This window comes from Staurois parvus, unplaced genomic scaffold (genome assembly GCF_062004578.1).
Source record: "Staurois parvus isolate SC_StPar_1 unplaced genomic scaffold, SC_StPar_1.0 ptg000394l, whole genome shotgun sequence".
NCBI classification, from domain to species: Eukaryota; Metazoa; Chordata; class Amphibia; order Anura; family Ranidae; genus Staurois; species Staurois parvus.
Window position 1 is genome coordinate 7657844 of NW_028318190.1, and position 27036 is coordinate 7684879.

General features: G+C 41.0%; 1 protein-coding gene across 1 annotated transcript; it reads left to right on the forward strand.

Annotated features, from left to right (window-relative positions):
• The first annotated feature begins 81 nt into the window (after positions 1-81).
• On the forward strand, positions 82-26500 carry SNRNP40 (small nuclear ribonucleoprotein U5 subunit 40). Its single transcript, XM_089686310.1, has 10 exons — positions 82-297; positions 7835-7964; positions 9538-9631; positions 13819-13984; positions 16768-16890; positions 17267-17387; positions 19178-19260; positions 19337-19398; positions 19510-19613; positions 23145-26500. The coding sequence occupies exons 1-10, from the start codon at positions 217-219 to the stop codon at positions 23192-23194; spliced, it is 1014 nt and encodes a 337-aa protein (XP_089542436.1). The 5' UTR covers positions 82-216; the 3' UTR covers positions 23195-26500.
• The last annotated feature ends 536 nt before the right edge of the window (positions 26501-27036 follow it).

The window sequence follows — 27036 nt, forward strand, 5'->3', positions numbered from 1 at the left end:
ACCACCAATAACAAACACACCTCACTCTCCCCTCCCACGTGCTCTCCGTTTCACGGACCACGTGAGTCTGGTCCCAGTAAGCGTCAGAAACAGGGCTGTCGAAGTTTGGTGACGTCAAATCTAGGCGCCGGAAAAGTGTGGTTCGGTTGCATTGTAGAGTGCCCGTGGTTTCTTTCATTTGTTTATCCACGGGTGTATTGGGAGGTAGACGGGAAAATGATCGAACAGAGCAAGAGGAAAGGGATGGAGCTGGTCACTGTGACTGCTAAAAAGCCGAGGAATGAGCTGGTGGCATCGGTGAGTGATGGAATGGGGAGGATAGGGTGGCCACCTCATCCCTTTAAAACCGAACACATTACACAGGTTCTGGGGCTGATTAAGGTGCTAATTACACTCACCTAGTGCCGTATCTGCAATGAATCCGCCTCAGAGGCTGTGTAATTCATGTGATCAGTTTTAAAGGGATGAGGTGAATGGGGTGCTCTCTATACATAGACTGTGCAGGGTTGGCGAGCAGGGCTTGTTCACTCTGGACCATTAAAGGACAACTAGCGGCAAGGCTTTTTTTTCTACCTTGAATACAGTAAGAAAGGGTTCTAAGGGCTTGTTCACACTTGACCTCTTCCTGAATGCCCCTGTAGTGTTAGGCATTTTACAAGTGTTAAAACCGCTCCCCAAACACCCTATGTGCGGTTTTGAAGCGTTTTACAAGCGTTAAGACTTCACCACAAACGCTTACAATGAACTTAATGGTATTCACGCCCCACAAACGCCTGCTGCGTCACAGTAGACTTGAATGGGAAGCGTTGAAAGGCTTCAACTCCTCCTGACTCAACATGAGGCGTCAATTTTCACGCAGTGCAATGCTAATGTAACAGTGTGAACAGCACTGTGTGCTGCCATGTGTATTATTTTCATAGGTGTTTGAGGAGTGTTAAAAACGTCCCTCAAACGCTTGCTTTCAACGCTAGTGTGAACTGAGCCTAACCCTCATGGTTGTTGTTTTTTTTTATGCTATCTGTGTGCCCGTTGGGTAGATTTCCTCTCACTTCCTATCCTATAGCCAAAGCAGGAAGTGAGAGGAAATCCCTTCAAAGTGAATAAATTTAACCCCCCTGGCAGTATTCCTGAGTGAAGCTCGGGGTAAAGTTTCAGCACCACAAGCAGTAACCCCGAGCTACACTCGGGAATACCTTGCAACGTTGCTTCGGGATCCCTTCTGTACTTACCTTGTCCTGCGCCCCTGTGATGTCCCTCCTACTGTGTCCCCGGCAATGTCCTCTGGCCAATGCCGGCATCTCTCTTCCGGGTTCCGTTCCCTGCGACGTCGGGACAGAACCGGTGGGAAATTTAAAAATGTCAAAAAGTGACATTCACTAAATTCAGTAAAATCACATAGTAAAACATTACTGTATCAAACCATTTCACATACAGTTTGTCCCGAGTGCTTTGTCCTGTGCCCTGCCTGCATTTTTACTGTTCTTTCTGCCTGGAAACTGGGAAATGTCCATGGCGTCCAAAAAGCGCCCCTTTAGGTCAAAAGCGGTTTTAGACCAGCTAGAGAACAGCGATAGTAAATTAGAACTACTTGCAGAATCGAGTGATAATGATTTGTGGGGAAATTCGTCATCAGACACTGAAAACGATTTTGCGACTTTGCTCAGTGATGTGCGAACTTGGCGCTATATTTCAAATTTTCAGTGTTTTTGGTTTGATGACATTATTGAATTAAATGTATTATTATATTATTATTTTTTATGATTATTTATTAAATTATAATTTATGATTTCGTGTTTCAAGTTTTATCCTACCCGGGATGTTTACTAGACTCTTGTTCGGACAGATTTCAGTGAGTTATTCCTAAGAATTACAGGCCTACAATAAAAAACGACATATTTCCATGCAAAAAAATGTACCGCTTTGAGCACAGAAATATGGACATAATCAGTCCGCTAGGGAGGCTACGAAACTAGTGTCCACATTGGAAGATCTCTTTAGTATTGTTCTGGGGTGTTCAGCAAAGTAGACATCTTTGGAAAAAACTACTTGTTCAAGGGACTAAATCAGAGTCCTAATCTACTTGTCCTGATAAAAAAAAAAAAAATAATCAAAACTGTGTTTAAATCTGAGGGGCTTTTAACCACTTGACAGTCGGGCTATATTTATTATTATACAGTATTTATAAAGCGCCAATGGTTCGCTCAGCGCTGTACATTAAAAAGGGGGACAGAACATGTGACAGAACAATACCAATACAATGCAAAACATGAGGGGATCGAGGGCCCTGCTCTTTCGAGCTTACAATCTAGGAGATATAGCCGAATGACGGCTACAGTGTGGTTGTCCAGTTCTGGGAGGGCGTCCTATGACGTCCTCCCAAAACGCGCCCTCCCGCATGCCCCCAGTGGCGCGCACCCGGCGATCTCCATGATCACTGTGTCCTGCGGACACAGCTTATCACGTGATGTGGTAAAAGGCCAATCACATTGACCAATGACACAGCAGATCACCGGGTAAATGCAGTTGCCGGTTGTTGGCTGCGCTTACCTCACGGTGCCACAGCTTGAGGAAAGTACTACCGATAACCGGCAATTGTCAGAAAACAGATTGACACTAATGATCAGTGCCCTGATGATCAGTGCCCAGCAGTGCCACCCATCAGTAGTTGCATATCAGTGCAGCATCATCAGTGCTGCCTATCAGTGCACATCAGTGAAGGAGAAAAAGTAGCTGTTTGCAAAATTTTATAATAGTAACAAAGAAAAAACATTTTTTTTTCTCATTTCTTTTTTGTTTATAGAGCAAAAAATAACACAGCCAATGGCAATTAAATACCACCAAAAGAAAGCTTTATTTGTGTGAAAAAAGTGATGCAAATTTCATATGGGTACAATATTGCATGACCGCGCAATTGTCATTCAAAATGCGACAGCGCTGAAAATTGGCCTGGGCACTAAGGGGGTATAAGTACCAAGTAGGCAAGTGGTTAAAGACGAAAGGGGCTTTATGGTGACTTAATGTTTTTAACATTGCACTGTTTATCTCCTACTCACCTCCCTGCCTGTCTCCATCAACAGACCCGATGATTAGCAGGTAGGGGAGAGACCTTGCAGTGTAATGAGCACCGATTGGGTGCTCTCCAGGAAAGGCTCTTTTAAACGCTCAGCAGAAGTGCATTTGCTGAGCAATTAAATAAGGCGCAGTCCCCAATGAGGAAAAAAAAAAAACTTTATTCCTTCAGGTTACTCTCACACATGTAAGCACTTTGGTGCTCAGTACTAGTGCCTGCTGAGCAGCCAAATCGAGCTGCAGTGGCCGTGGCATACCTGGGCATTGTGGGATTGCAGCAGACTTGCTGTGATTTGCCCGCAATCTCAAAACACAATACAATCACAAAATGCAGATTCAGCTGTCATTTTCAATGGCACCTCAAATGCAGTGCGCTTTTGCCATGCAATTTACTGTGCGGCAATCTCGGCAGATCGCATCACGTGAAGCTTGTCGCCCTAAAAAGGAGTAGGAGCTTCTTTTGGGCAACAAGCTTCATGCATTGTGGTGTGTCACGCAACAATCGCGGCAAAGCCATTCTGAGTTTTAGGTACCTTTTGAAAATAATGGCACCTGAACCTGTGTTTTGCGATCATGGGCAGAATCACAGCTATTCTGCTATGATCCTAAGACGCCCAGATGTGAATGGAAGCAACTTGGTACACACATGTGTGATTCTGGATGCGGTTTTAAACTCACAGATTTGCACGACAGGCTAAATATTATGTGTTCCTATTGAAGTGGTCCATACAGATGCAATCCACACTCATTGCATTTTGAGTGCCATTACAAAAAAAGGGTTCTATGTGAGTTTGTAGTGGTGTGTTCCAGACTCTCAAGTGATGCAGAGATAAGTGTTCACACAGTCTTGCTATTGACAGGCGTTTTAGCATTGAAGTCAGTAGGAGGCATTTTTGCATTGAAGTCCATGCCCCAATATAATCCCTCCTACACAGGAAGTACTTCAGTTTTTTTGCCAGTGTCTGTAAGGTGGATGGTCACAAGGTCCGCCATGATGGATGAAGAGTGAACTTCTGTTATTATTCAGAGTCCTGCAATGTGAATAAGTTTACATTTGCTGTTTCGTCTGGCCGGGCCATGCTCTGTGTGTCTCTGCAGGGCCACTCTAAATAGCCTACTGTTGTGCAATGGAGGCAGGAAGTAGAGGGGCGGCTATTTTGGCTTATGGTTGAAATCACATGTGGGATGAAGGATCAGTGAGGCTCCTGAGAAATAGAAACACAGAGCAATCTATGGCTGAATGATGCTGTTAGTATTACCTGTGGGGGAGCTGCATGACCAGACATGATACGATTATACACTGCATTAGTCTGCATAATCCCGGGGGGCTTGCACAACTGTTTTCTGATACACCCCTGCACGGGTATCAGTGCACTTAAAGGGGTGAGTCTCCAGAGTAGCTTTCATTTCATCTGCAGGGGCTTACATTTGAGGCTGCATTCAGGCGGAGTGTGATGCATATTTGCGTGACTTGTCCTGCAAGTGTGTAGTTAATTTTGACAGCTCTTTCATGAATCAATACACTTCTAGAAAGTGTTCCAAGACGGTGTCATATGACATCCTCCCACTAAGCATGAGTGCTCCAGGGGGTGCGCGGCGATCAGTGGTGCTCTGTGTCCTTTCGGACACAGCGGATCACCGATTGCAGTAAAGAGCCAATGACGTAGACTCTATTATGTGATCAGCTGTGTCTAATCACAGCTGATCACATGCAAATAGATAATGCTGGTTATTGGCAGTCCATTCCTTACACTGACACGCGTGAGGAGAGCAGAGCCAGTAAGCGGCGGTCCTCAGAGGGGACATCTACACTGATAATCAGTGCCACATATCCATGCCTGTCAGTACCCATCAGTGCTGTCAATCAGTGCCACCTATCAGTACACATCAGTGAAAGAGAAAAATTACTTATTTACAACATTTTATAACTGGAAAAAAAAGTTTTTCTTCCTCTAAGTTGTTTATTTTTAGTTTTGTTTAGCAAAAAATGAAAAACCCAGTGGTGATTAAATACCACCAAAAGAAAGCTCTATCTGTCTAAAAAAATGATAAAAATTTTGGTTTGGGTGCAGTGTTGCATCACCGTGCAATTGTCATTCAAAGTGTGACAGCACTGAAATCTGAAAATTGGCCTTGGCAGAAAAGCGGTGAAAGTGCCAGGTAGGCAATTGGTTATAGAAAGGAATACAGTGGAGGTTCACTGATGTTTTGGGGTTGCTTTGCTGCTTCAGGCACTGAATTTCTTGACCGTGTGTATTGCATTATGAAATCTGAAGACTACCAAAGAATTCTGGGGTGCAATGTAAGGCCCAATGTCAGAAAGTTGGGTCTCCATCCGAGTCATGAATCAGCAGGACAAGGACCCAAAGTGCACGTCACAAAGCACCCAGTAATGGCTTAAGACAAAGCACTGGATAGTGTTGAACTGGCCAGCAATTTGTCCAGATCTCAATCCCATAGAACCCCTGTAGAGAGATCTCAAAACTGCAGTTGGGAAAAGGAACCCTTCCAATCTGAGAGACCTGGAGCATTTGGCGAAAGAAGAGTGCTCCAAATTTCCAGTAGAGAGGTTTAAGAAACTCATTGATGGTTATAGGAAGCAATTGATTTCAGTTATTTTTTTCTAAGGGGTGTGTTACCAAATATTCAATTGAGGGTGCCAATTTTATCCAGTCCATTTTTGGGGTTCTGCATGGAATGTCAGATGTGGCTTTTTGTTTCTCCACTTTTTGGGGGTCATACCAATACAAACAAAAGAAATAAACATGAGAATGCCTAAACATTTGTAATTGCAACAATTCTCTGGACAAAGTGGTGCATTCTTACAGAAATGCAGGGTTGACAATATAAATAAATACCTTGCACCCAAACCCCCTCCCGTTTTTATAACTGACCACATACCCTTTAAGCTTCTCGTGCAGCTGAGAACAGAGAGCTGTGGGAGGAGAAACATCATTGCACTGATCTTCCCAGTGAATGGCTGTTAAGAAGAAGAAGGGGGGGGGGGGGTTGGCAGCATGTCAGGGCAAGTCTGATCATTGCTGGAGAGCACACGGAGTTCCAAGCACAGCTAGAAAAATGACCACACTTTTGCTCTCCTGCCTAGTGTAGTCAGTTTTTAATAGGAAAGCAGGGCGACTGGCAGGAACACCAGGGATTTCAAACAGGGGAAGCAATACAAATAGAACAGGATACTTTTTCAGACAAGTACATGATACAGCAGGCATGTATTAGGAATATGAAATGTTGGGTCTACATTTTATTTTAGGAAACGTATAGACAAAATACTGTATGTGGGTTGTTCTTGCTTGCCACCTTTAAAATTCTAAGTGGCTGGCAGTCGTTCGCTTTTGTATATTAAGGTACCTTTCAGACGGGGCGGACCCGTCAGCGGATCTGCCTGCTCAGCAGGGGATCTTTCTGCTGAGCAGGTGGATGACAGGTCTGTGTCCGCTCCACTGCTGCAGAACGGACACAGACACTGCCTGCTGTCTTCCATGGGGTGGTCGGATGGAAATAGACCGCCTGTCTGTTTCCATCTGATCCAATCTACCAGATGGATGGGGAACAGATCCCCATTCATCTGTTTTTGGTGTACAGGATCAGATGCCGGGGGGTGTCAGCGGACACTTACAGTAACAAGTTGGGCAAAAGAAAAAAAAAAAAACTTTAAAAAATGTGTCAAGCGCAAAACACACTGCAAAACGCAAACTGCATTGGTGTGAACTAGACCTGAAATGCATTGAAAATGTATTATACATGCTTATACGTGGGCCCTCCCACGTATAAGCATGTACAAACATAAAAGCACAGGCTGGGGCACCTACACATGATCACCGCGCACGTTAGGATGGAGCATTGATTCTAGCACTAGACCTCCTTCGTAATGCTAAACTGATGACCTGTAAGATACTTTAAAAGTGTCACCTGTAGAAAATATAGGGTACTGAAGTTCGTCGCCATTTCACGAGCACGCACAAATTTTAAGATTTGACAAGTTGGATATCTATTTACTGGGTGCAACCTCATCTTTTATATTTTACAAAAAAATAGGGAAATTTATTGCTTTTTTTTTTTTTTTTTTTTGTGCCCTAAAATGAACTTACTTGGATTTTTTACTGCAATTTTGCTGTAATATCATACAACATAAAACATTGTAACTAGCACTATTTTATTCTCTAGGGTCTCTGCTTTTAGAAAATATATAATGTTTGGGGGGTTTATTTAATCTTCAGGCCTAAAATGATTTTTTTAAACTTGTGCAAAAAATGCAAAAACGGCTCTGTCCGTGAAAGGGATAAAGGATAAGTCTGACACTCCCCTTTCCTGACAAGCACCCAATCGGTGCTCATTACACTGCAAGGTCTTTCTCCTCCCTGCTAAGTCCCCGGGTGCCGTGCTGGAGACAGGCAGGGAGGGGAGGAGGAGACAAACAGCACCTCCGATTTAAATATGGTTTTGGTTAAAAAAAAAAAAATTTTATCGGTACAAGTAGATTGTCATGAGGGACAAGTAGATTTGGGACACCAATTTAGTCCCTGGACATGTAGTTTTTTTTTTTTCAAAAATTTTTACACCCCTGTGATTGTTATAGATGACGTAGACACACATGGCAAAAAAGTACAGCTGGGTTGGTGACGTGTGTGTGTTTGTTACTGTTTAAGTATTTCCAGGTAAGTTACATTTCTCTGAATTAAAAGTATCTATCTCCAACCCCCTTCCTTTTTTTTTTTTTTTTTTGTTTTTTTTTTTTGTTTTTCTCCAGGGACCACCAAGATCATCCAGTCTCCAAGCGCCTATTATGCTGTTATCTGGACACGAAGGAGAAGTATACTGCTGCAAATTTCATCCCAATGGGCTTACACTTGCTTCAGCAGGATTTGACCGATTAATCCGTAAGCAAAAATAGTGACCATTCTTTTTCCGAAACATAAAAATTTCTTTACTACCATAAATTAAAAATTTTAATTGGCAGCAGCGTAACAGCATAAAAAAGGAACTCTACAAAAACAATTTGAGAGGCCATACTGTAGAACGCAAAATATTGTCGAAAAGGAAGCCAATCTAGCCTCTAATTCTTCTTGTGTCAAGTGAGAATGCACTGCTGCAGCCTGCTGAAGTTGGGGATACCTGCGGGGAGGATTGGAAATCTCACAGGATGATTATTGGAAGTGCTTAGTATTTATGGATGTTGACACTACACACAGTTTCTTCCAGGAACTACTACAACATGTTAGTGATAAATGTTTGAGGCAACCACAGGGATGTTGGATTCCTATCGCCTGACGCCCGGGACATGTAGTTCCGGGCGTCGGGCAGGTAGTGTTTTTCTACCTTGTAGCCAAGCTGCAGGCAAGCATCAGGCTCACCTGTCAGGTGAACATTCAGGCAGCAGCAGCTGCCCCCCAAATGCTTCCACACAGTGCCACAGTGATTTTGTCTCCTATGTGACAAAAAAAAACAACTTGTTTTTAATTTTTTTTTTTTTTTCAATTGTAAAAAATTAAAGTTACACCTAAGCACATACCACCCCTATCCCCCCCACCCCCAAAAAAAGAAATTGAGGACCGCCACATATAGGCATGTACAAACGTAAAAGCACACGCTGGGGAGCCTACACATGAAACCGTCAATTGCAATACACATATGACATATCGCCGCGCACGCCAGAATGACCGCAATAATTCTAGCACCTGACCTCCTCCGTAACGCTGAAATGATGACCTCTAAGGAGCTTTAAAGTGTCACCTGTAGAAAATATAGGATACTGAAGTTTGCCATTTCACAAGCGCGCACAAATTTAAGGTTTGACAAGTTGGATATCTGTTTACTCGATGCAACCTTGTCTTTTATATTTTACAAAAAAATAGGGTAATTTATTGCTTTTGTGCCCTAAATTTAACTTACTTGTATTTTTTAATGACATTTTGTAGTAATATCATGTAACATAAATAATTGGAACTACCAATATTTTATTCTCTAGGGTCTCTGCTTTCAGAAAATATATAATGTTAGGGGGTTTTATGTAATCTTCAAGCCTAAAATGATTTTTTTAAACTTGTGCAAAAAATGCAAAGACGGCTCTGTTAGCAAAAGTGATAAAGAATAAGCCCTGACCCACCTTTCCTGACAAGCACCCGATCGGTGCTCATCACACTGCAAGGTCTCTCCCCACCCTGCTAATTCCCGGGTGCCGTGTTGGAGAGAGGGAGGGGAGGAGGAAATGTTAAAAATATTACACGTTTTATGTCGCCATAAAGCCCATTTTTGTTTTTAGAAGTCCCAGACATACCTAATATCACCTCTGATTTAAATAGTTTTTTTGGTTAAAATTAATTTTTTTTTTTTTTTTATCTGGACAAGTAGATTGGGGCACCGATTTTAGTCCCTGGACAAGTCGTTTTTTAAAACATTTCCACACCCCTGCAGTCAAAAAAAAAATATTGAAAATGTTTTATTTTCTTGCAGTTCTGTGGAATGTGTATGGGGAATGTGACAACTATGCAACCCTAAAGGGTCATAGTGGAGCTGTGATGGAATTGCATTACAATACAGATGGCAGGTAAGTAAGCTGTATTCACACCACACATAATGCGCTGCCATGAAGTATCTATGAAAGAAAATGGTGTCTGTATGTGTGTGTCGTGTTTTTGGTTTTTGTTCATTTATTCTAGACAACCAACATAACAATGTAATTTCTTTGTGTGAATGATTTGAAATTTTAGAGAAGCAAATTTTACTGTTTTTATCTACTTTGGTGTTGGCATATAAATGGAGATTAAATTCAAACTCAGCTGCTGGAACTACATTGGGTATACAGAAGCTATAGGTAAACCATGTATACTGCTAAAGTAACAAAAATAATTTTGCTGACTTGTAGAAGATCTACCCCTAGAGTCACATTATAGCAAAGAAACCTGGTGAAAGTGCTTCACTCTATACTATACATTTAGATTTCTTTCTGTTCTTCAGTCTTCAGTCTTTCCTCCTCTTCCGTAAAGCATCATCACTGGGGTCAGACCATCTTACATCAAATCTTGATTTATGCTTGGTAGTTTGAAATACCAATTCAGAGAGTAGTAGTGTTCTACATTCTGGGTGGAAGAGTAAGCAGAACAGGAATTGGTCCTTCCCTTGCTTGAGATTCATGAGCTCATAATTTGTATTTGAGTCCTAAAGCAATGCATGAGATGCCCTATATATAGCAATGGTGATTTAGGTATATTTTAATGTAGTTTTGTATGCTTAGTTCAATGGTTTAAAATGGTATTAAAGATTTAGCTTAAAAAAAAAAAATTGTATACCTGCGTTTTGCACAGAGCAGCCTGGATCCTCCTCTTCTTGGGTCCCTCGTCGGTGCTCCTCCCCCTTGACCAGTAGCCTCAATAGCAAGCCGCTTGTTATGGAGGCACTGGTGTGTGCTTGCTCTCAAGCCAGTCTCTTGTGTGTCCATAAGACACATAAAGCAGAGGCTTGGCTCGTCCCCCTGCTCTCTCCTCACTGGCTGGCTGTGATCAGCTAATGAGGAAAGGGAGTCCTGGGACAGCTGAGGCTCTTGTGCACATCACTGGATCAAGAGGGGGCTGTGGGGGGCGTAACATACTGAAGGGTTTTTTTTTTTTTTTTACCTTCATGCATGAAGGTAAAAAAAACCTTTCTTCCTTTACAACCACTTTAAGCAAAAGTTACAGTTATGATGAAAAGGTTAAAGTGGAACTATACCCATAACAGTTTGATAAATGTTTTTATCAAGGAACATACATTGCACATTAATAATTATGCTACCAAAATTTGTGTGTGCTGTCAATTGCCTCCAGGATTGTTTCTGGCTTTTCTTGCTGGAGGCTGTCATTTTTCTGAAAGCCAGAGCCTTTGAGCAGCAGTAAATCTTTAGGGTGCCAGCAGACTGGCTTCTACATTTTTGGCATTTTTTTTTAAACAGTATAGGTACTTATTTTTATGTTTTACCTAGCTATACCTGCAAAAGGGGCCAGCCTTAAGTGATCTAGCAGGACTTGGTTTTCTGACTGAACTTCCACTTTAATGCTGAACATCAGGCAGATATACTAAATAAAAATGAATGCAGCTATGTATTCAAAATATATATATATATATATATATATATATATATATATATATATATACAGTCATGGCCGAAATTGTTGGCACCCTTGATATTTCTCCAGGAAATCATGTATTTCTCACGAAACGTATTGCATTAACACATGTTTTGCTATACACATGTTTATTCCCTTTGTGTGTATTGGGACAAAACAAAAAAAGGGAGGAAAGAAAGCAAATTCGACATAATGTCACACAAACCTCCAAAAATGGGCTGGACAAAAGTATTGGCACCCTTTCACAACTGCGGATAAATAAGAATGTTACAAGCATGTGATGCTCCTGTAAACTCACCTGGGGCAAGTAACAGGTGTGGGCAATATAGAAATCACACCTGAAAGCAGATAAAAAGGAGAGACGTTCACTTAACCTTTGCATTGTGTGTCTGTCTGTGCCACACTAAGCATGGACAACAGAAAGAGGAGACGAGAACTGTCTGAGGACCTGAGAACCAAAATTGTGGCAAAATATCAACAATCTCAAGGTTACAAGTCCATCTCCAGAGAACTAGATTTGCCTTTGTCCACAGTGCGCAACATTATCAAGAAGTTTGCAACCCATGGCACTGTAGCTAATCTCCCTGGTCGTGGACGGATGAGGAAAATTGATGAAAGATTGCAACGCAGAATAGTCCGGATGGTGGATAAGCAGCCCCAAACATGTTCCAAAGACATTCAAGCTGTCCTGCAGGCTCAGGGAGCATCAGTGTCAGCGCGAACTATCCGTCGACATTTAAATGAAATGAAACGCTATGGCAGGAGACCCAGGAGGACCCCACTGCTGACACAGAGACATAAAAAAGCAAGACTACAGTTTGCCAAAATGTACTTGAGTAAGCCAAAAGCCTTCTGGGAAAACGTCTTGTGGACAGATGAGACCAAGATAGAGCTTTTCGGTAAAGCACATCATTCTACTGTTTACCGAAAACGGAATGAGGCCTACAAAGAACAAAACACAGTACCTACGGTAAAATATGGTGGAGGTTCAATGATGTTTTGGGGTTGTTTTGCTGCCTCTGGCACTGGGTGCCTTGACTGTGTGCAAGGCATCATGAAATCTGAGGATTACCAAAGGATTTTGGGTCGCACTGTAGGGCCCAGTGTCAGAAAGCTGGGTTTGCGTCCAAGATCCTGGGTCTTCCAGCAGGACAATGACCCCAAACATACGTCAAAAAGCACTCACAAATGGATGGCAAAGAAGCGCTGGAGAGTTCTGAAGTGGCCAGCAATGAGCCCAGATCTAAATCCCATTGAACACCTGTGGAGAGATCTTAAAATTGCTGTTGGGAAAAGGTGTCCTTCCAATAAGAGAGACCTGGAGCTGTTTGCAAAGGAAGAGTGGTCCAAAATTCCGGGTGAGAGGTGTCAGAAGCTTATTGATGGTTATAGGAAGCGACTGATTTCAGTTATGTTTTCCAAAGGGTGTGCAACCAAATATTAAGTTAAGGGTGCCAATACTTTTGTCCAGCCCATTTTTGGGGTTTTGTGTGACATTATGTCATATTTGCTTTTCTGCCTCTGTTTTATATTTGTTCCAATACATACAAAGGGAATAAACATGTGTATAGCAAAACATGTGTTAATGCAATACCTTTTTTGTGTGAAATACTTGATTTTCAGGAAAAATATCAAGGGTGCCAACAATTTCGGCCATGACTGTATATATATTTATTTTTATTTTATTTTTTTCTTATAAACCACGAATGTTGCACCTGAATTTGTCTGTAATCTCTTGCAATCCACCTGTAAAGCAACACTCCCACTAGGAGAAAGAGGGGGCAGTGCTGAAAGCCCATCAGGTGAGATGCTCGCAAATATGCTGATAATAAATGTGTTTACACGATAAGCATGATATATGATAAGTAAAAGACAGCCTTATCACCATGCTGCTGCTCCTTCACTGGCTGAGCAGGAGGCTGGGGTTGCAGAGATGACACCACATTTCCTAATTGTAAAAGAGGATATGTTATCATCCACCCGACTGGTGCACCTGACTCTGTACAGCCACACACTGGTTCCTTTCTCTGACCCCAATGTTATGGTGAATTCTGTAGTGATGTAAGGACCAGAGGATGGAACCACAACACATGCATGGGAACAAAGGCTTCTGACTTTCCTAGAAGTGTTGAATGCTGAGGAGTCTGACAGAGACCATATCACTTGAACAGAGCTAAGGTAGGAGACACAGGAGAGGTGAATGTAGTATCTCTTCTAAGACAGGGGACTTCCATTTATATTTTTTTTATGTGACTAACAATGACAGTGTTTAAGGGGGCTGTAAGGCCCCACTGCTGATTTTGTGTTTGAATGTACATATTCCAAGGCTGTCCTTCATATCCTTTCTAAACTAATCCGCAAGAAGTAAAATGGGGATAAAGAGGGCAACCACAAAGACTGCACCCTCCAAAAGCAAAGATGTAACATTTTTAAACTAACCCTTTTCTATCACCTTGTCTTGATATTAAGTTGGGTGTTTTGCAAGTTCACAGTTGTATACAACAGCCTTTTAGAATGGTGGAAAAAAGAGGACAATAAGCCCTTTACCCTGGAATGCATGAATAGTTAAAGTGATATCATCACTGTTCTTTCTGATCAGAATTTTAACCAATATTTGTGCTTCTTTCTACAGCTTGCTGTTCTCTGCGTCAACTGATAAAACCGTTGCAATTTGGGACTGTGAAACTGGAGAGAGAGTGAAGAGGCTAAAAGGACACACATCATTTGTGAATTCCTGTTATCCTGCCAGGAGGGGTCCACAGCTCATCTGTACAGGCAGTGATGATGGGACAGTGAAGGTGAATGCAGCTGCACACAACTGCTATTGCTAGAGCCAAACAATTGATCATTTTAACTTGGTGTGGTCCTGTGTAAAGTATTTAAGATGGTAGAGTGAAATGGGGTCATTTTCTGCTGAAGTATACATAGCTTTAACACATCCATGTATGCTGTACACATGTAGCGTATATGTTGGAGCGTGTTAAACCGCTCAGTGTCTAACTTTGCATCATACATGAACCTTCACCAAGAGCATCAGCACTATTGCCCCAAGCATAACACTCTGGTAACAAGCAGAGCTCATAGCACACTCTAATGTGTGTAAATATGTATATTTCAAAACCGCCTTTCTACATTCTAATAAACATCATAGTAAACAGGCAGTCTAAGGTAACCTTACAAAGCTGTGAACATAAGGCTTGGACGTTTGTCAGTAGAAAATGACATCCATTGAGTTTAGGATGGGGGGGGAGAGAAAGAACCTTCAAATATAAATGATTTTGCCAAAATGATGATGCTCCAGGTGAGTGACCAACTCTCATGTTCTGAACTGGAACCCTGGGTGCTACACAGCTTGTCTGAGATTCAGTAACATGCACAAATGCAGAATATTGCTGAACTCCTTGGTATCTTTATTGAAGCATTAAAATGACATCACAGGTATGACAGGAGCATTAAAAAGTGCGTGTTTCATGCTAAATTCAATGCTTACGCAAACCTCATATATAATATAATATTGTGTCTGTATATGCTCATACACAGGTCCATATATATTTGGACACAGGCACAATTTTATTTTTTTCAGCTATTTACCAAAACATATTCAAGCTATAGTTCTTTAATAGATATGAGCTGAAAGTGCACACTCTCCGGTTTAATTTGAGGGTATGTACATCCAAATTGGAGGAAGGGTTTAGGAATTACCACTCTTAAAGTAGTCATCTCCCTTTTTCAAGGGACCAAAAGTAATTGGACAATTGAATCAAAAGCTGTTTCATGGCCAGGTGTGGGCTACACCTTCGTTATTTCTTCATCAATTAAGCAGGTAAAAGGTCTGGAGTTGATTCTAAGTGTGGTATTTTCATTTGGAATCTATTGCTGTGAACCTACATCATGTGTTCAAAGGAGCTGCAAGTGAAACAAGCCATTGTAAGGCTTCAAAAATGAAACCAATCCATAAGAGAGATAGCGGCAACATTAGGAGTGGCCAAATCAACAGATTGGTACATTCTGAGGAAAGAAGAATGTACTGGTGAGCTCAGCAACATAAAAAGGCATAGATGTCCACGGAAGACAACAGTGGTGGATGATCACAGGATCCTCTCTATGGTAAAGAAAAACCCATTCACAACATCCTTACAAGTGAAGGACACTCTCCAGGAGGTCGACGTATCGTTGTCAAAGTCTACAATTAAGAGAAGACTTCACGAGAGCAAATACAGGGTTCACTACAAAGTGCAAACCATTCATAAGCATGAAGAATAGAAAAGCCAGATTAGACTTTGCCAGAAAACATCTAAAAAAGCCAGACCAGTTCTGAGAGAGCATTCTGTGGACAGATGAACCTAAGATTAATTTGTACCAGAATGACGGGAAGAAAAAAAATGGACAAGGCTTGGAACAGCTCATGATCCAAAGCACACAACGTCATCTGTAAAACATGGTGGAGATAGTATGATGGCATGGGCATGCATGGCTTGGTGTTTATTGATGATGTGACAGAAGACAGCAGCAGCCGGATGAATTCTGCAGTGTTTACAGATATACTGTCAGCCCAGATTCAGCCAAATGCAGCAAAGTTGATTGGATGGCGCTTCACAGTACAGATGAACAATGATCCAAAACACACTGCAAACGTAATCCAGGAGCTTTTGAAGGAAAAGAAGTGGAATATTCTGCAATGGCCGAGTTAATCACCTGATCTCAACCCAATTGAGCATGCATTTCACTTGCTGAAGGCAAAACTAAAGGCAGAAAGACCCACAAACAAAGAACAACTGAAGACAGCTGCAGTTAGAGCTTGGCAAAGCATCAGAGAGGAGGAAACCCAGTCTTTTGGTAATGTCCATGGGTTCCAGACTTCAGGCAGTCATTGCCACTAAAGGACTCTCAATAAAAATATTACACATTAACATTTTATTTGTTATTATATATTCAATTGTCCAATTCCTTTTGGTCCCTTGAAAAAGGGGGGTTGGCTACTCTTAAGAGCTGTAATTCCTAAACCCTTCCTCCAATTTGGATGTACATACCCTCAAATTTAAACCTTAGTGTGTGCACTTTAAGCTCATATCCATAACTATAGCTTGAATATGTTTTGGTAAATACCTGTAAAAAATCTGTGTGTCACACTAGTGAGCATGGTTTGGCAACTGAACAATTAATAAATCTATTAAAATTACACTCCCACTGCACTGAGAGCCTACACTCTTTGCATTCTCATACCATGACATAACGGGGTTTATTTACTAAAGCTGGAGAGTCCAAAATCAGACTCCCTTCTGCATAGAAACCAATCAGCTTCTAACCTCAGCTTGTTCAATGAAGCTTTGGCAATGAAACCTGGAAGCTGATTGGTTTCTATGCAGAAGTGAGTCTGATTTTGGACTCTCCAGCTTTAGTAAATAAACCCCAACATGTCATATAATACATAAAAAAAAAAGCAGGTCGATAAAAGTGTAAGGTAACCATTCAGAGCTGTGCACATAAGGCCTGGATGAGTTTAGGATGGGGGAGAGAATCCTCAAGTATAAATGATTTTGCAGATTTATTCTGTTATAACGGTTTATCTTCCTTTTCACAGCTTTGGGACTTCAGGAAAAAGGCAGCAGTGCAGACTTTCCAAAATACATATCAAGTATTATCCGTTACCTTCAACGACACCAGTGACCAGATTATCTCAGGAGGCATAGATAATGATATAAAGGTAAGGACCATTATTTGGGTTACCGAAATCATGGTGTTAATCTCCAGCAATGTTTAATGTACATAAATGATTTATTGTATGAGCTACAATGCAGAGCTGGATAATTTTACAGGAGAGCCGAGGACTTGGAAGTCTTACGCCTTTTCTGTGATCATCCTCGTTGGGAGGGACTAGTTAGGAGAGTTGCTGCCACAAATACCTCTTTAAATTTGTCAATATTTCATTTCACCATAGCAGCACTTCTGTGGCTGATTTCATATGTAGATCAACACTTCACATATGCTCTCCCTTAGTGTGCCAAGGGACGTAATTCATTGAATAACGTCCCCTGCTGTAACATGGTTAATTGATTTATTTGTTTTCCCTTTTCTGCTAGGTGTGGGATCTAAGACAGAACAAGCTGATGTATACAATGAGAGGTCATGGTGATTCTGTATCAGGCCTCAGTCTTAGTTCTGAAGGTTCTTACTTGCTCTCGAATGCAATGGATAACACAGGTATTGCAAACTTTAAAGAACATGGGGAGATGTATAGTCTATACAGCATATGGCAATATTGGATAATGAATGTGATATAAGCAGAATAGTTTTGGATCTACATTGAGACCTCTATGGAGAGCTACTAATAAGAAAGTCCAGTTGCATTCCAGTTTGGTTTGTTCTATACAGGAACATACAACAAGAAAGGGCAGATATATGCCAGCTATTGCTGATATTCTAGAATCAACCACAACACCATATGAATGCTTCTCAGGCATCTTACAACATAAGCTGCAAGCAATCTTTTGCTTGTACTTGGCAAGTAAGTAAGCAAATGCGATCAAGCCTCATTACTCGATCAAGCCTCATAAGTATTAGCAGTATAGATGTACACCTACGTTAGAAAACCTCTCTATATAAGCAACATTGCTAAAATAAATTTTTGTATAAGTGGTCAACTGCTGTGAGGCATCCAAAATACTTACTTTGTGAAACTGGTTAGGGAGAAGTTTGTTTTTCTATTTTTAGCCCAGCTCCAGAAAACAAAATTCCACCTTTTGCAGTAGGGCCTATGTACTGTGCAATCTCAAGAGAAGCTTTTTCATAAGGTAACTCTATTGCACCTAATCTAAAAGTGAATGCATCAGCTTGCGAACCCTTTCACTTGGGGCCAATTCCATTCTGATGAGAAGGGCATCTACTCATAGATCCCTTGCTGAGCAGAGCAGACAGATGGCACATCCATGTCAACTCAATTTCTACAGAGCGGACACAGACTGGGAGTAAACGTACCCTTCTGTCCATTTACAGCTGACTACCCTTCGATTTAGTCTGCCTGAACAGAAGAAGTATCCCTTTCACTTTTTTTTGGGAAAAGGATTGGAGCCAGAAGTAGGCAGGTGTAACGTTCATTTACATCTGCCTGTTCATAGGAATGCATGAACTTTCCGATCAAATCCGCCTGAAAAACTGACAGACGGACCTGATCAGATCACCCATGTGAAAGGGGCCCAACACATAGTCTAACATCACACTATATAAAGAGATCTATATACAAATATAGTAAGCCAGTCAAGGTGTCCAGATATCACTGTCCACCACTTCAGTCTTGCCAAAATATCTCCACTCCTTTTCACGAAAATATGATGTTCCAGGTCTCCCCAACTTCTATGGGTTATCACCGGAGCATCAGTACTGAGTTTCATTTCCAGAAAAAGCATAGAAGGAAACAAGATACTCAGACTGTACAGATTTATTAAAATGAAGTCGTAAAAACGTACCCTATCCTGGATAGTTTAGCATGCAACAGTAGTGTCTGACGTGACCGCTGCGTAACAGCCTTATGCATCATTAGTGTCTGACGTAGGCATAGTTTGTGACGTCCAATTCAACATGCATCAATCATGTCTGACGTCATTACTTAGTTGAAATGCACTGGAATCTGGAAGTGTGAAATGTATATACGGCTTTATTAAGCTTGTAAATGATATGCACAGTCTTAACTTTTTTATGCTTATGCTGTAAATAATAAATCTCAGTTTTGCTGCTCTTATAAGTGACCAGAAGAGAGGTGAGACTTGCCCAATTGTCTTTTGGTACAGAATTTCTTGCCCTTTCTGCATCTCCACAACACTGGGGTGTTTTGCAGTAGAACAAGACAAGAGCATTAGGAAGGCTAGTTACATTTCTTTAGATGCCACACAGGGAGAGTGCATAAAACATAGGTCCGCTCAGGCTAAAATTAATTGATGTGTGGCTTGAACGTGAATCTTTCTTTGTTAATGGTTTTTATTTTTTTTGTCTAATAGTCCGCATATGGGATGTTCGCCCATTCGCCCCAAAGGAAAGATGTGTAAAAATTTTTCAAGGAAATGTGCACAATTTTGAAAAGGTTAGTAACTTTCATTGCTTGATTTACTCTTCTGTGGTGTGGTGTACCAAATGTGTGACTGACTGTATTTTTTCAGAATCTGTTGCGTTGTTCCTGGTCTTCAGATGGCAGCAAAATAGCAGCTGGATCAGCAGACAGGTAAAGGACCTATTTATCACTGCTTTCTTTAGTGACTTTACTCTCTTAGCCAGCATTTTAGCTTTGTACCTGTCCCCTTTTGCATAAACTCCTTTCCTTGCTTTCATGCAGGTTTGTGTATGTTTGGGACACCACCTCCCGCAGGATTCTATATAAGCTTCCAGGCCATGCAGGCTCTGTCAATGAAGTTGCCTTCCACCCTGAAGAGTCAGTTGGTAAGTTTCCAGAGGTTAGAATCTTTCTTACCCAACAGTCAGTAAATGAAATCCATAGAAGGAATTTTTGTAAGGGACAAATTTGGTGACAAACACACATTTCTGCCTGCCATAATATTTTAACAGGCTAATATTGTCTTTGCCATATCTTGTAGGAGCTTTAAAGTATGACTAATGGCAAAACATTTTTTTTTTTTTTTTGATTAGAGCACTTGACAGTTTTTTTTTTTTTTTGGTTTTTTTTTATTGCTGTCTGTGCCCCCTTATGGTGATTCACCTTCTCTCTGTTTGTCTTGTTTTAACGTTCTCTTTGAAATTGAACGTAAAAGAAAATCTTAAATTTTGGCTTGTCCCCAGAAAAGTAATAGAGGGGAAATCTTCCAGTGGGGATACTAGTTCTGATGACGGGGGTGTCCCCAAGGAATTCCCCTAACTTGCAGGGATTTCCTCACTTCGTGTTTTGGCTAGGGAACAGGAAGTAAAGGGAAATCTCAGCAATGGGACATAGATGGCGAAAATAAGAAATTCTGATGAGTTATATCCCTCCCTTGCTCTATCCAAAATGGGGAAAAAGATGCCTGTAGTTCTACTTTAAAGCTATCAATGTAATACATTACTTTTTTTCACAGCATTCTGTGCGTTCTACATTTTAACCCTGTTTCTCCTATGATTCAAAAATGGCAACTGATGATCTCACAGCCTATACTCCTATTGAGTACAGGTAATGTACTCAAGAGGCACAGTGCTAGACATGCATGAGCAAATACAGTGGGCAAAATAGTTATTTGATCCCCTGAAGGTTTTTTAAGTTTTGTTGATATTCTGTCTCTATCATTTAAAATACACTTATGTTAAAAATTATAGACCCTTCATTTCTTTGTGGGTGGGCAAACTTACAAAATCTGCAGGGGATCAAATAATTATTATCCCCACTGTATAACATACAACACTGCTGCACACTAAGAATAAGGTGGCCCTCCCACTGTACAAATATGACTGGGAATTGTAGTCTTCTGGTTGTATCTCCCTGGCAATGCATGCAAAGTCAGAGGAACCACCTAAACATAGCAGCCAGTAGATTAGCATTTGCTGTTTTGTAATGTTCAGGTACAGAAAAGAGTCACTAATAACACTACTTAGATTATTAATACCAAGAGAATACAAAGGGAGGAAAAGGGGGCATATATTTAAAATTTTGTCATATTAGCTGATTAAGACAGTGCCATAGATGTGACTTCAGGTGGGATTTGTAAATCACATTGCACAGTCGCACTGGTGTGAACCAGGGCTCGGTGTCCTGTAACACTGTAGTATATGTGCTACATGTACTTTTGTCTCATCTGAAACTTAGCAATGTAAAAAAGGATGACAATTCTTTTTAAGGTGTTTAAAAAAAAAAAAAAAAATTCCTTCTGTCTTTGAAAATGGTACGCTGTTATTGCTCCTTCCTTGGACTTGTGCCATTCCTGTTATCTAGTGATCCCCAGAATGTTGAGTATTTTTTGTCCTATCACCCAGTCTAGCAGAAGATTTAGGACATAATGATAGACACTGGCTTATTAATGAAGCCCAGATATCAGTTGTTCTTTCCAGATAATCAGGCCATTCCAAAGTTGATTTGTCAGACATTGCAAAAAAAACAACTCATTTGGTTTAGGAAGGTTAGCAGTTTTGGGGGGAGGATTATGCTGTGATTAGTACAGGTAACATTTGTGGAAAGATAGAGAAATAAAATATTTAGGGGTAAAACTCACTGCTTCATATACGAACTTGTATAAGTTAAATTATATCTCACTTTTAAATGAGATTAAAGAGGAACTAAAGAAATTGGGAGGTGGTAACCCATCTTGGATAGGTCGCATAAATCTGATAAAAATGGTAATTGTACCTAAAATCCTATATAAATTTCAGATGATCCCAATTAAACTTCCGGAAGTTTTTTTTTAAGGTAATTAAAAAGATGTTAACAAGATATATGTGGAAGAATAAAAAACCTAGAATATCTTATGATTTGTTGAGTAGAAATAAGGAGAAGGGTGGATTGGGAGTGCCAGATTTTAAGAGGTATTATAGAGCAGTAGTTCTAGCGAGAATTTGCGACTGGACACACAATCCAGAGGGGGAAAAGTTGGGTCAAAATTGAAAATGAACTAAGCGGAGTTAATTTGAGTAAAACCATATGGGTACCAGCACAATATAGAGGATTAAAAGATACCACGAGTGTTTATAGACTGCACAAGCTTATGAAGTGGGATTTTAATTCACAATTAACGTCACTGAGGAACACGGAGTATTTCCCTCCAGGTAGGGAGGAGAGCACAGGAAAATGGTTTAAAAAGGAGGACATTCAATTGAGAGATATTATGGAAGGGCAGGAATTGAGAACACTTAAGGACTTGGAAAAGGACAAAATGGAACTTTTCATTAAGATAGATGAGTGGAGATATCACCAATTAAAACACTTTGTCGGGAGTCTTCCAAAACCTCTGAGATTTAGAAAGGATTGGAATTTGTTTGAGAGGTTGTTGGAATCACGCGGAGATGGGAAACGGGGCACGGCAAAAATCTATAAGATTCTCACTGAATTAGACACATTCACAAAGCCAATGTACATAGCAAATTGGGAAAGGGATTTGGGGAAGGAGATAGATGAAGACAAACAGGAAAATACATAGACTAACGCACGAGAACGTAAGCATGAGAGAGGTGGAGGTAAATTATAAGTGTTTATTAAGATGGCACATTACACCGAATGTTGAACACAAGATGAGTGGGGAGAAGTCACCAGAGTGTTGGCGGGGGTGTGGAAAGATAGGCACGTTATATCATATATGGTGGGAGTGCCCAAAAATTCAAGGTTTTTGGAAGACAATAGTTCAATTAATTGGGATAATTTCCAAGACAAAGATGGAATTGGAGTTGTGTCTATTACATAGTACAGAGTTGTGTCTATTACATAGTACAGAACTATCCGTGAACAAATATAAGGATACGGGTATATGGTATTATTTAAATGTGGCAAAAGGTCTGATACCTACGTTTTGGTATAGGTCAGAGGTGCCGAGCGAGGAGGACTGGGTGGAGAGCGTGAACCAGATATGTGGGATGGAGAAACTGTATTATATGCAAGAAGACAAGATGGGTTTATATTATATGAGGTGGGGAAAATGGGAATATTTTGTGCCCAAGGTGAAATACAGGAAGCAGTAGAGTGGGATATGTGAAAGTGCCCCTTGATTAGGGAGAGATATAGTGGAGAAATACAGAGTGGGTGGTTCTGGGGGGGGTAGGATGGAGAATGGGTGGGGTTATGGCAATAGTGACAGAAAGGGATATAATTGATGGTTTTGTATGCTATGAGAGCAATGATGGAACATGTATTTTATATGGAAAATTAATAAATATTTAAATAAAAAAAAAGTACAGGTAACATTTATTTTTCCATCTATGAATGTATGCTGTTATTAAGACTTGCTTTATTTAACGACGCATAGTTGTTTGATTTTTTTTTTTCTTTCTTTTTTTTTACAGTTCTGTCTGCTTCCAGTGACAAAAGACTATATATGGGAGAAATCCAATGATCTAGCAGCAATTTTCGGATTCATTTGTTTAGCGTACTGTTTCCCTTTTATAAACTGACCCAAAGGACTGTTTTAAAAGAATATATGTTCATTGTTTCTTCCTTCTTGTCTTCAGATATTTGCTTATTATATGCACTGCTCAAAAAAATTAAAGGAACACTTTTTGAAAACACATCAGATCTCAGTGGGGAAAAATATGCTGCATACAGTGAATGAAATAAGTATTTGATCCCCTGCTGATTTTGAATGTTTGTCACTCACAAAGAAATGGATCCCTCTAACAGTCGAATGGTAGGTGTATTGTAACACTGAGATGCAGAATAGCAACAAAAAGTTCAAAAGAAATTCATGTGTAACAAATTATGCACAGATTTGCATGTTCATGAGGGAAATAAGTATTTGATCCCCTTCACAAAACATGACTTAGTACTTGGTGGCAAATCCCTTGTTGGTAATCACAGAGGTCAGACGTTCCCTGTAGGTGGCCACCAGGTTTGCACACATCTCAGGAGGGATTTTGGCCCACTCCTCTTGGCAGATCATTAAGGTTTGGTGGCTGATGTTTGGCTACTCAAACTTTCAGCTCCCTCCACAGATTTTCAATTGGATTAAGGTCTGGAGACTGTCTATGCCACTCCAGGACCTTAATGTACTTTATCTTGAGCCACTCGTTTGTTGCCTTGGCTGTGTGTTTTGGGTCATTGTCATGCTGGAACACCCATTCACGACCCATTTTCAATGCCCTGGCTGAGGGAAGAAGGTTCTCACCCAAGATTTGATGGTACATTGCCCCGTCTATAGTCCCTTTGCTGTTGTCCTGTCCTCCAGAAACACACCCCCAAAGCAGAATGTTTTCCACCACCAAGTTTGACAGTTGGGATGGAGTTCTTTGGGTCATAGGCAGCATTCCTCCTCCTCCAAACACGTTGAGTTGGTGCCAAAGAGCTGGGTTTTGGTCTCATCTGACCACAACACTTTCAATTAGTCCTCATCTGCATTATTCAGATGTTCAGTGGCAAACTTCAGACGGGCTTGGACATGTGTTTTTTGAGCAGAGGGACCTTGCGGGCACTACAGGATTTCAATCCTTGTCAGCGTAGTGTGTTACCAATTGTTTTCTTGGTGACTGTGGTCACAGCTGCCTGGAGATCATTGAACAAGATCCTCATGTGTAGTCCTGGGATGATTCCTCACTGTTCTCATGATCGCTGACACTCCACGAGGTGAGATCTTGCATGGTGCACCAGACCTAGGGAGACTGACAGTTGTTTTGTGTTTCTTCCATTTGCGAATGATTGCACCAACTGTTGTCACCTTCTCACCAAACTGCTTAGCGATAGTTTTGTAGTCCAGCCTTGTGTAGGTCTTCAATCTTGTCCCTGACATCCTTGGACAGCTCTTTGGTCTTTGCCATGGTGGAGAGTTTGGAATCTGATTGTTTGATTGCTCCTGTGGATCAGTGCATAATTTGTTACACATGCATTTCTTTTAAATTTTTTGTTGCTATTATGACTGTGTTACAATACATCTACCATTTGATTGTTAAACTGATCATTTCTTTGTGAGTGGGCAAACATTCAAAATGAACAGGTGATCAAATACTTATTTCCTTCACTGTATCTATACTGATATTGACTTGGTAATATGTTAAGAACGTAAGGATGCCCATCGTTTGATGGAAATAAAAATTATCAACCTACAGAGGACGGAATTCAAAGACACCCTGAAGATCAAAGTGAAAAAAACTTATGCAGCAGGCTAGTCCAATTTGCTAAAAGTTCATTGCAGCAACTCAAAATGGTACTCGGTAGTTTGTATGGCCCCCCACGTGCTTGTATGCATGCTTGACAATGTCGGGGTATGCTCCTAATGAGACAACGTATGGTGTCCTGAGGTATTTCCATCCCAGTTCTGGACCAGGGCATCACTGACCTCCTGGACAGTCTGAGGTGCAACCTGACCAACACATGATATCCTAGAGGTGTTCTATTGGATTTAGGTCAGGCGAGCGTGGGGGCCATTCAATGGTATCAATTCCTTCATCCCCCAGGAACTGCCTGCACACTCTCGCCACATGAGGCCAGGCATTGTCGAGCACCAGGAGGAACTCAGGATCCACTGCACCAGCGTAGGGTCTGACAAGGGGTCCATGGATTTCATCCTGATACCTAATGGCAATCAGGGTGCCATTGTCTAGCCTGCAGAGGTATGTGCGTCCCTCCATGGATATGACCCACCACCAAAACGGTCATGCTGAACGATGTTACGGGCAGCATAACGTTCTCCACACCCTTTCACATCTGTCACGTGCTCGGGGTGAACCTGCGAATCTGTGAAAAGCACAGGGCGCCAGTGGTGGACCTGCCAATTCTGGTGTTCAATGGCAAATGCCAGTGGAGCTCTATGGTGCCAGGCAGTGAGCACAGGGCTCACTAGAGGATGTCGGGCCATCAGGCCACCCTCAGGAAGTCTCTGTTTCTGATTGTTTGGTCAGAGACATTCACACCAGTGGCCTGCTGGAGGTCATTTTGTAGGGCTCTGGCAGTGCTCATCCTGTTCCTCCTTGCGCAAAGAAGCAGATACTGTTTCTGCTGATGGGTTAATGACCTTCTATGGCCCTGTCCAGCTCTCGTAGAGTAACTGCCTGTCTCCTGCAATCTCCTCCATGCTCTTGAGAGTGTGCGGGGATACAAAGCAAACCTTCTGGCAATGGCACGTATTGATGAGCTATCCTGGAGGAGTTGGATACCTGTGCAACCTCTGTAGGTTCCAGGTATTGCCTCATGCTACCAGTAGTGACACTGACACTAGCCAAATGCAAAACTAGTGAAAAACAGTCAGAAAAGATGGGTAGAGAAAAAAATGTCAGTAGCCCTCACCTGTAAAACCATTCCTGTTTTGGGGGTCGTCTCGTTGCCCATCTAGTGCACCTGTTGTTAATTTCATTAACACCAAAGCAGCTAAAACCGATTAACAACCCCCTCTGCTACTTAACTGACCTGATCAATATCCCAGGAGTTTAATTGACATGATGCTATACGCTGATTAAAAAGTGTTCTTTCAATTTTTTTGAGCAGTGTATATTGTACTTGGAATACTCTAGTCTAAGTTTCTACAAAGAGATGACATCTTCATTATTCTTTTTGAGCCATCTTTAAAGTCGTCAGTATGTAAATAGCATAGTACCCAGCAACTGGGCATATCTGTGTAATTTCTTAGGGTCAGCCAATGCAAATATTGTTCACTCTATGTACCTAATTTTATTTTATTTTGTATGAAAACTTTTAATACAATTATGTGAACTGATATTGTGTATCTTATATACTTGATCAATGACAGTTGATCACTTTGCTACATACTTGGATCACTAGTTGTTCTACAAGGATTTTTACAATTAATATTTTGTTAACTGAACAAGAAGAGGGAAAAATGTTTCAAATTAAAACAACTAGAAAACATTTTTAGTATGAAGCAAATAAAAAAAGTACCATATTTTTATTAAGGTAAAAAAGCAAGTATTAACAATAATTGCCTTGCAAATTATGCCGGAAAAATTTTCTTGTTACACATAAGGATGTAATAGGAGCACCAGAACTCTGAGCTAAAGTAAAATGTCCTCTATTTTATGGGTTTTATGTTGCAATGTATTTAAAATTGTTTCTTAAACACTATTTGTCAGGGGGGATTTGTTTTTTTTGAATACATCTTTTCTTTAGACAGGGTGTCCACTGTGCATGCACTTTGTGATTGGGTCCCACAGACATCTGGGACTTTTGATGTGTCCCAGAAGGTTGTAGGGTGGAGGGAAAACTTCTGGAACTTCCTGATAAACATCCCCTTCC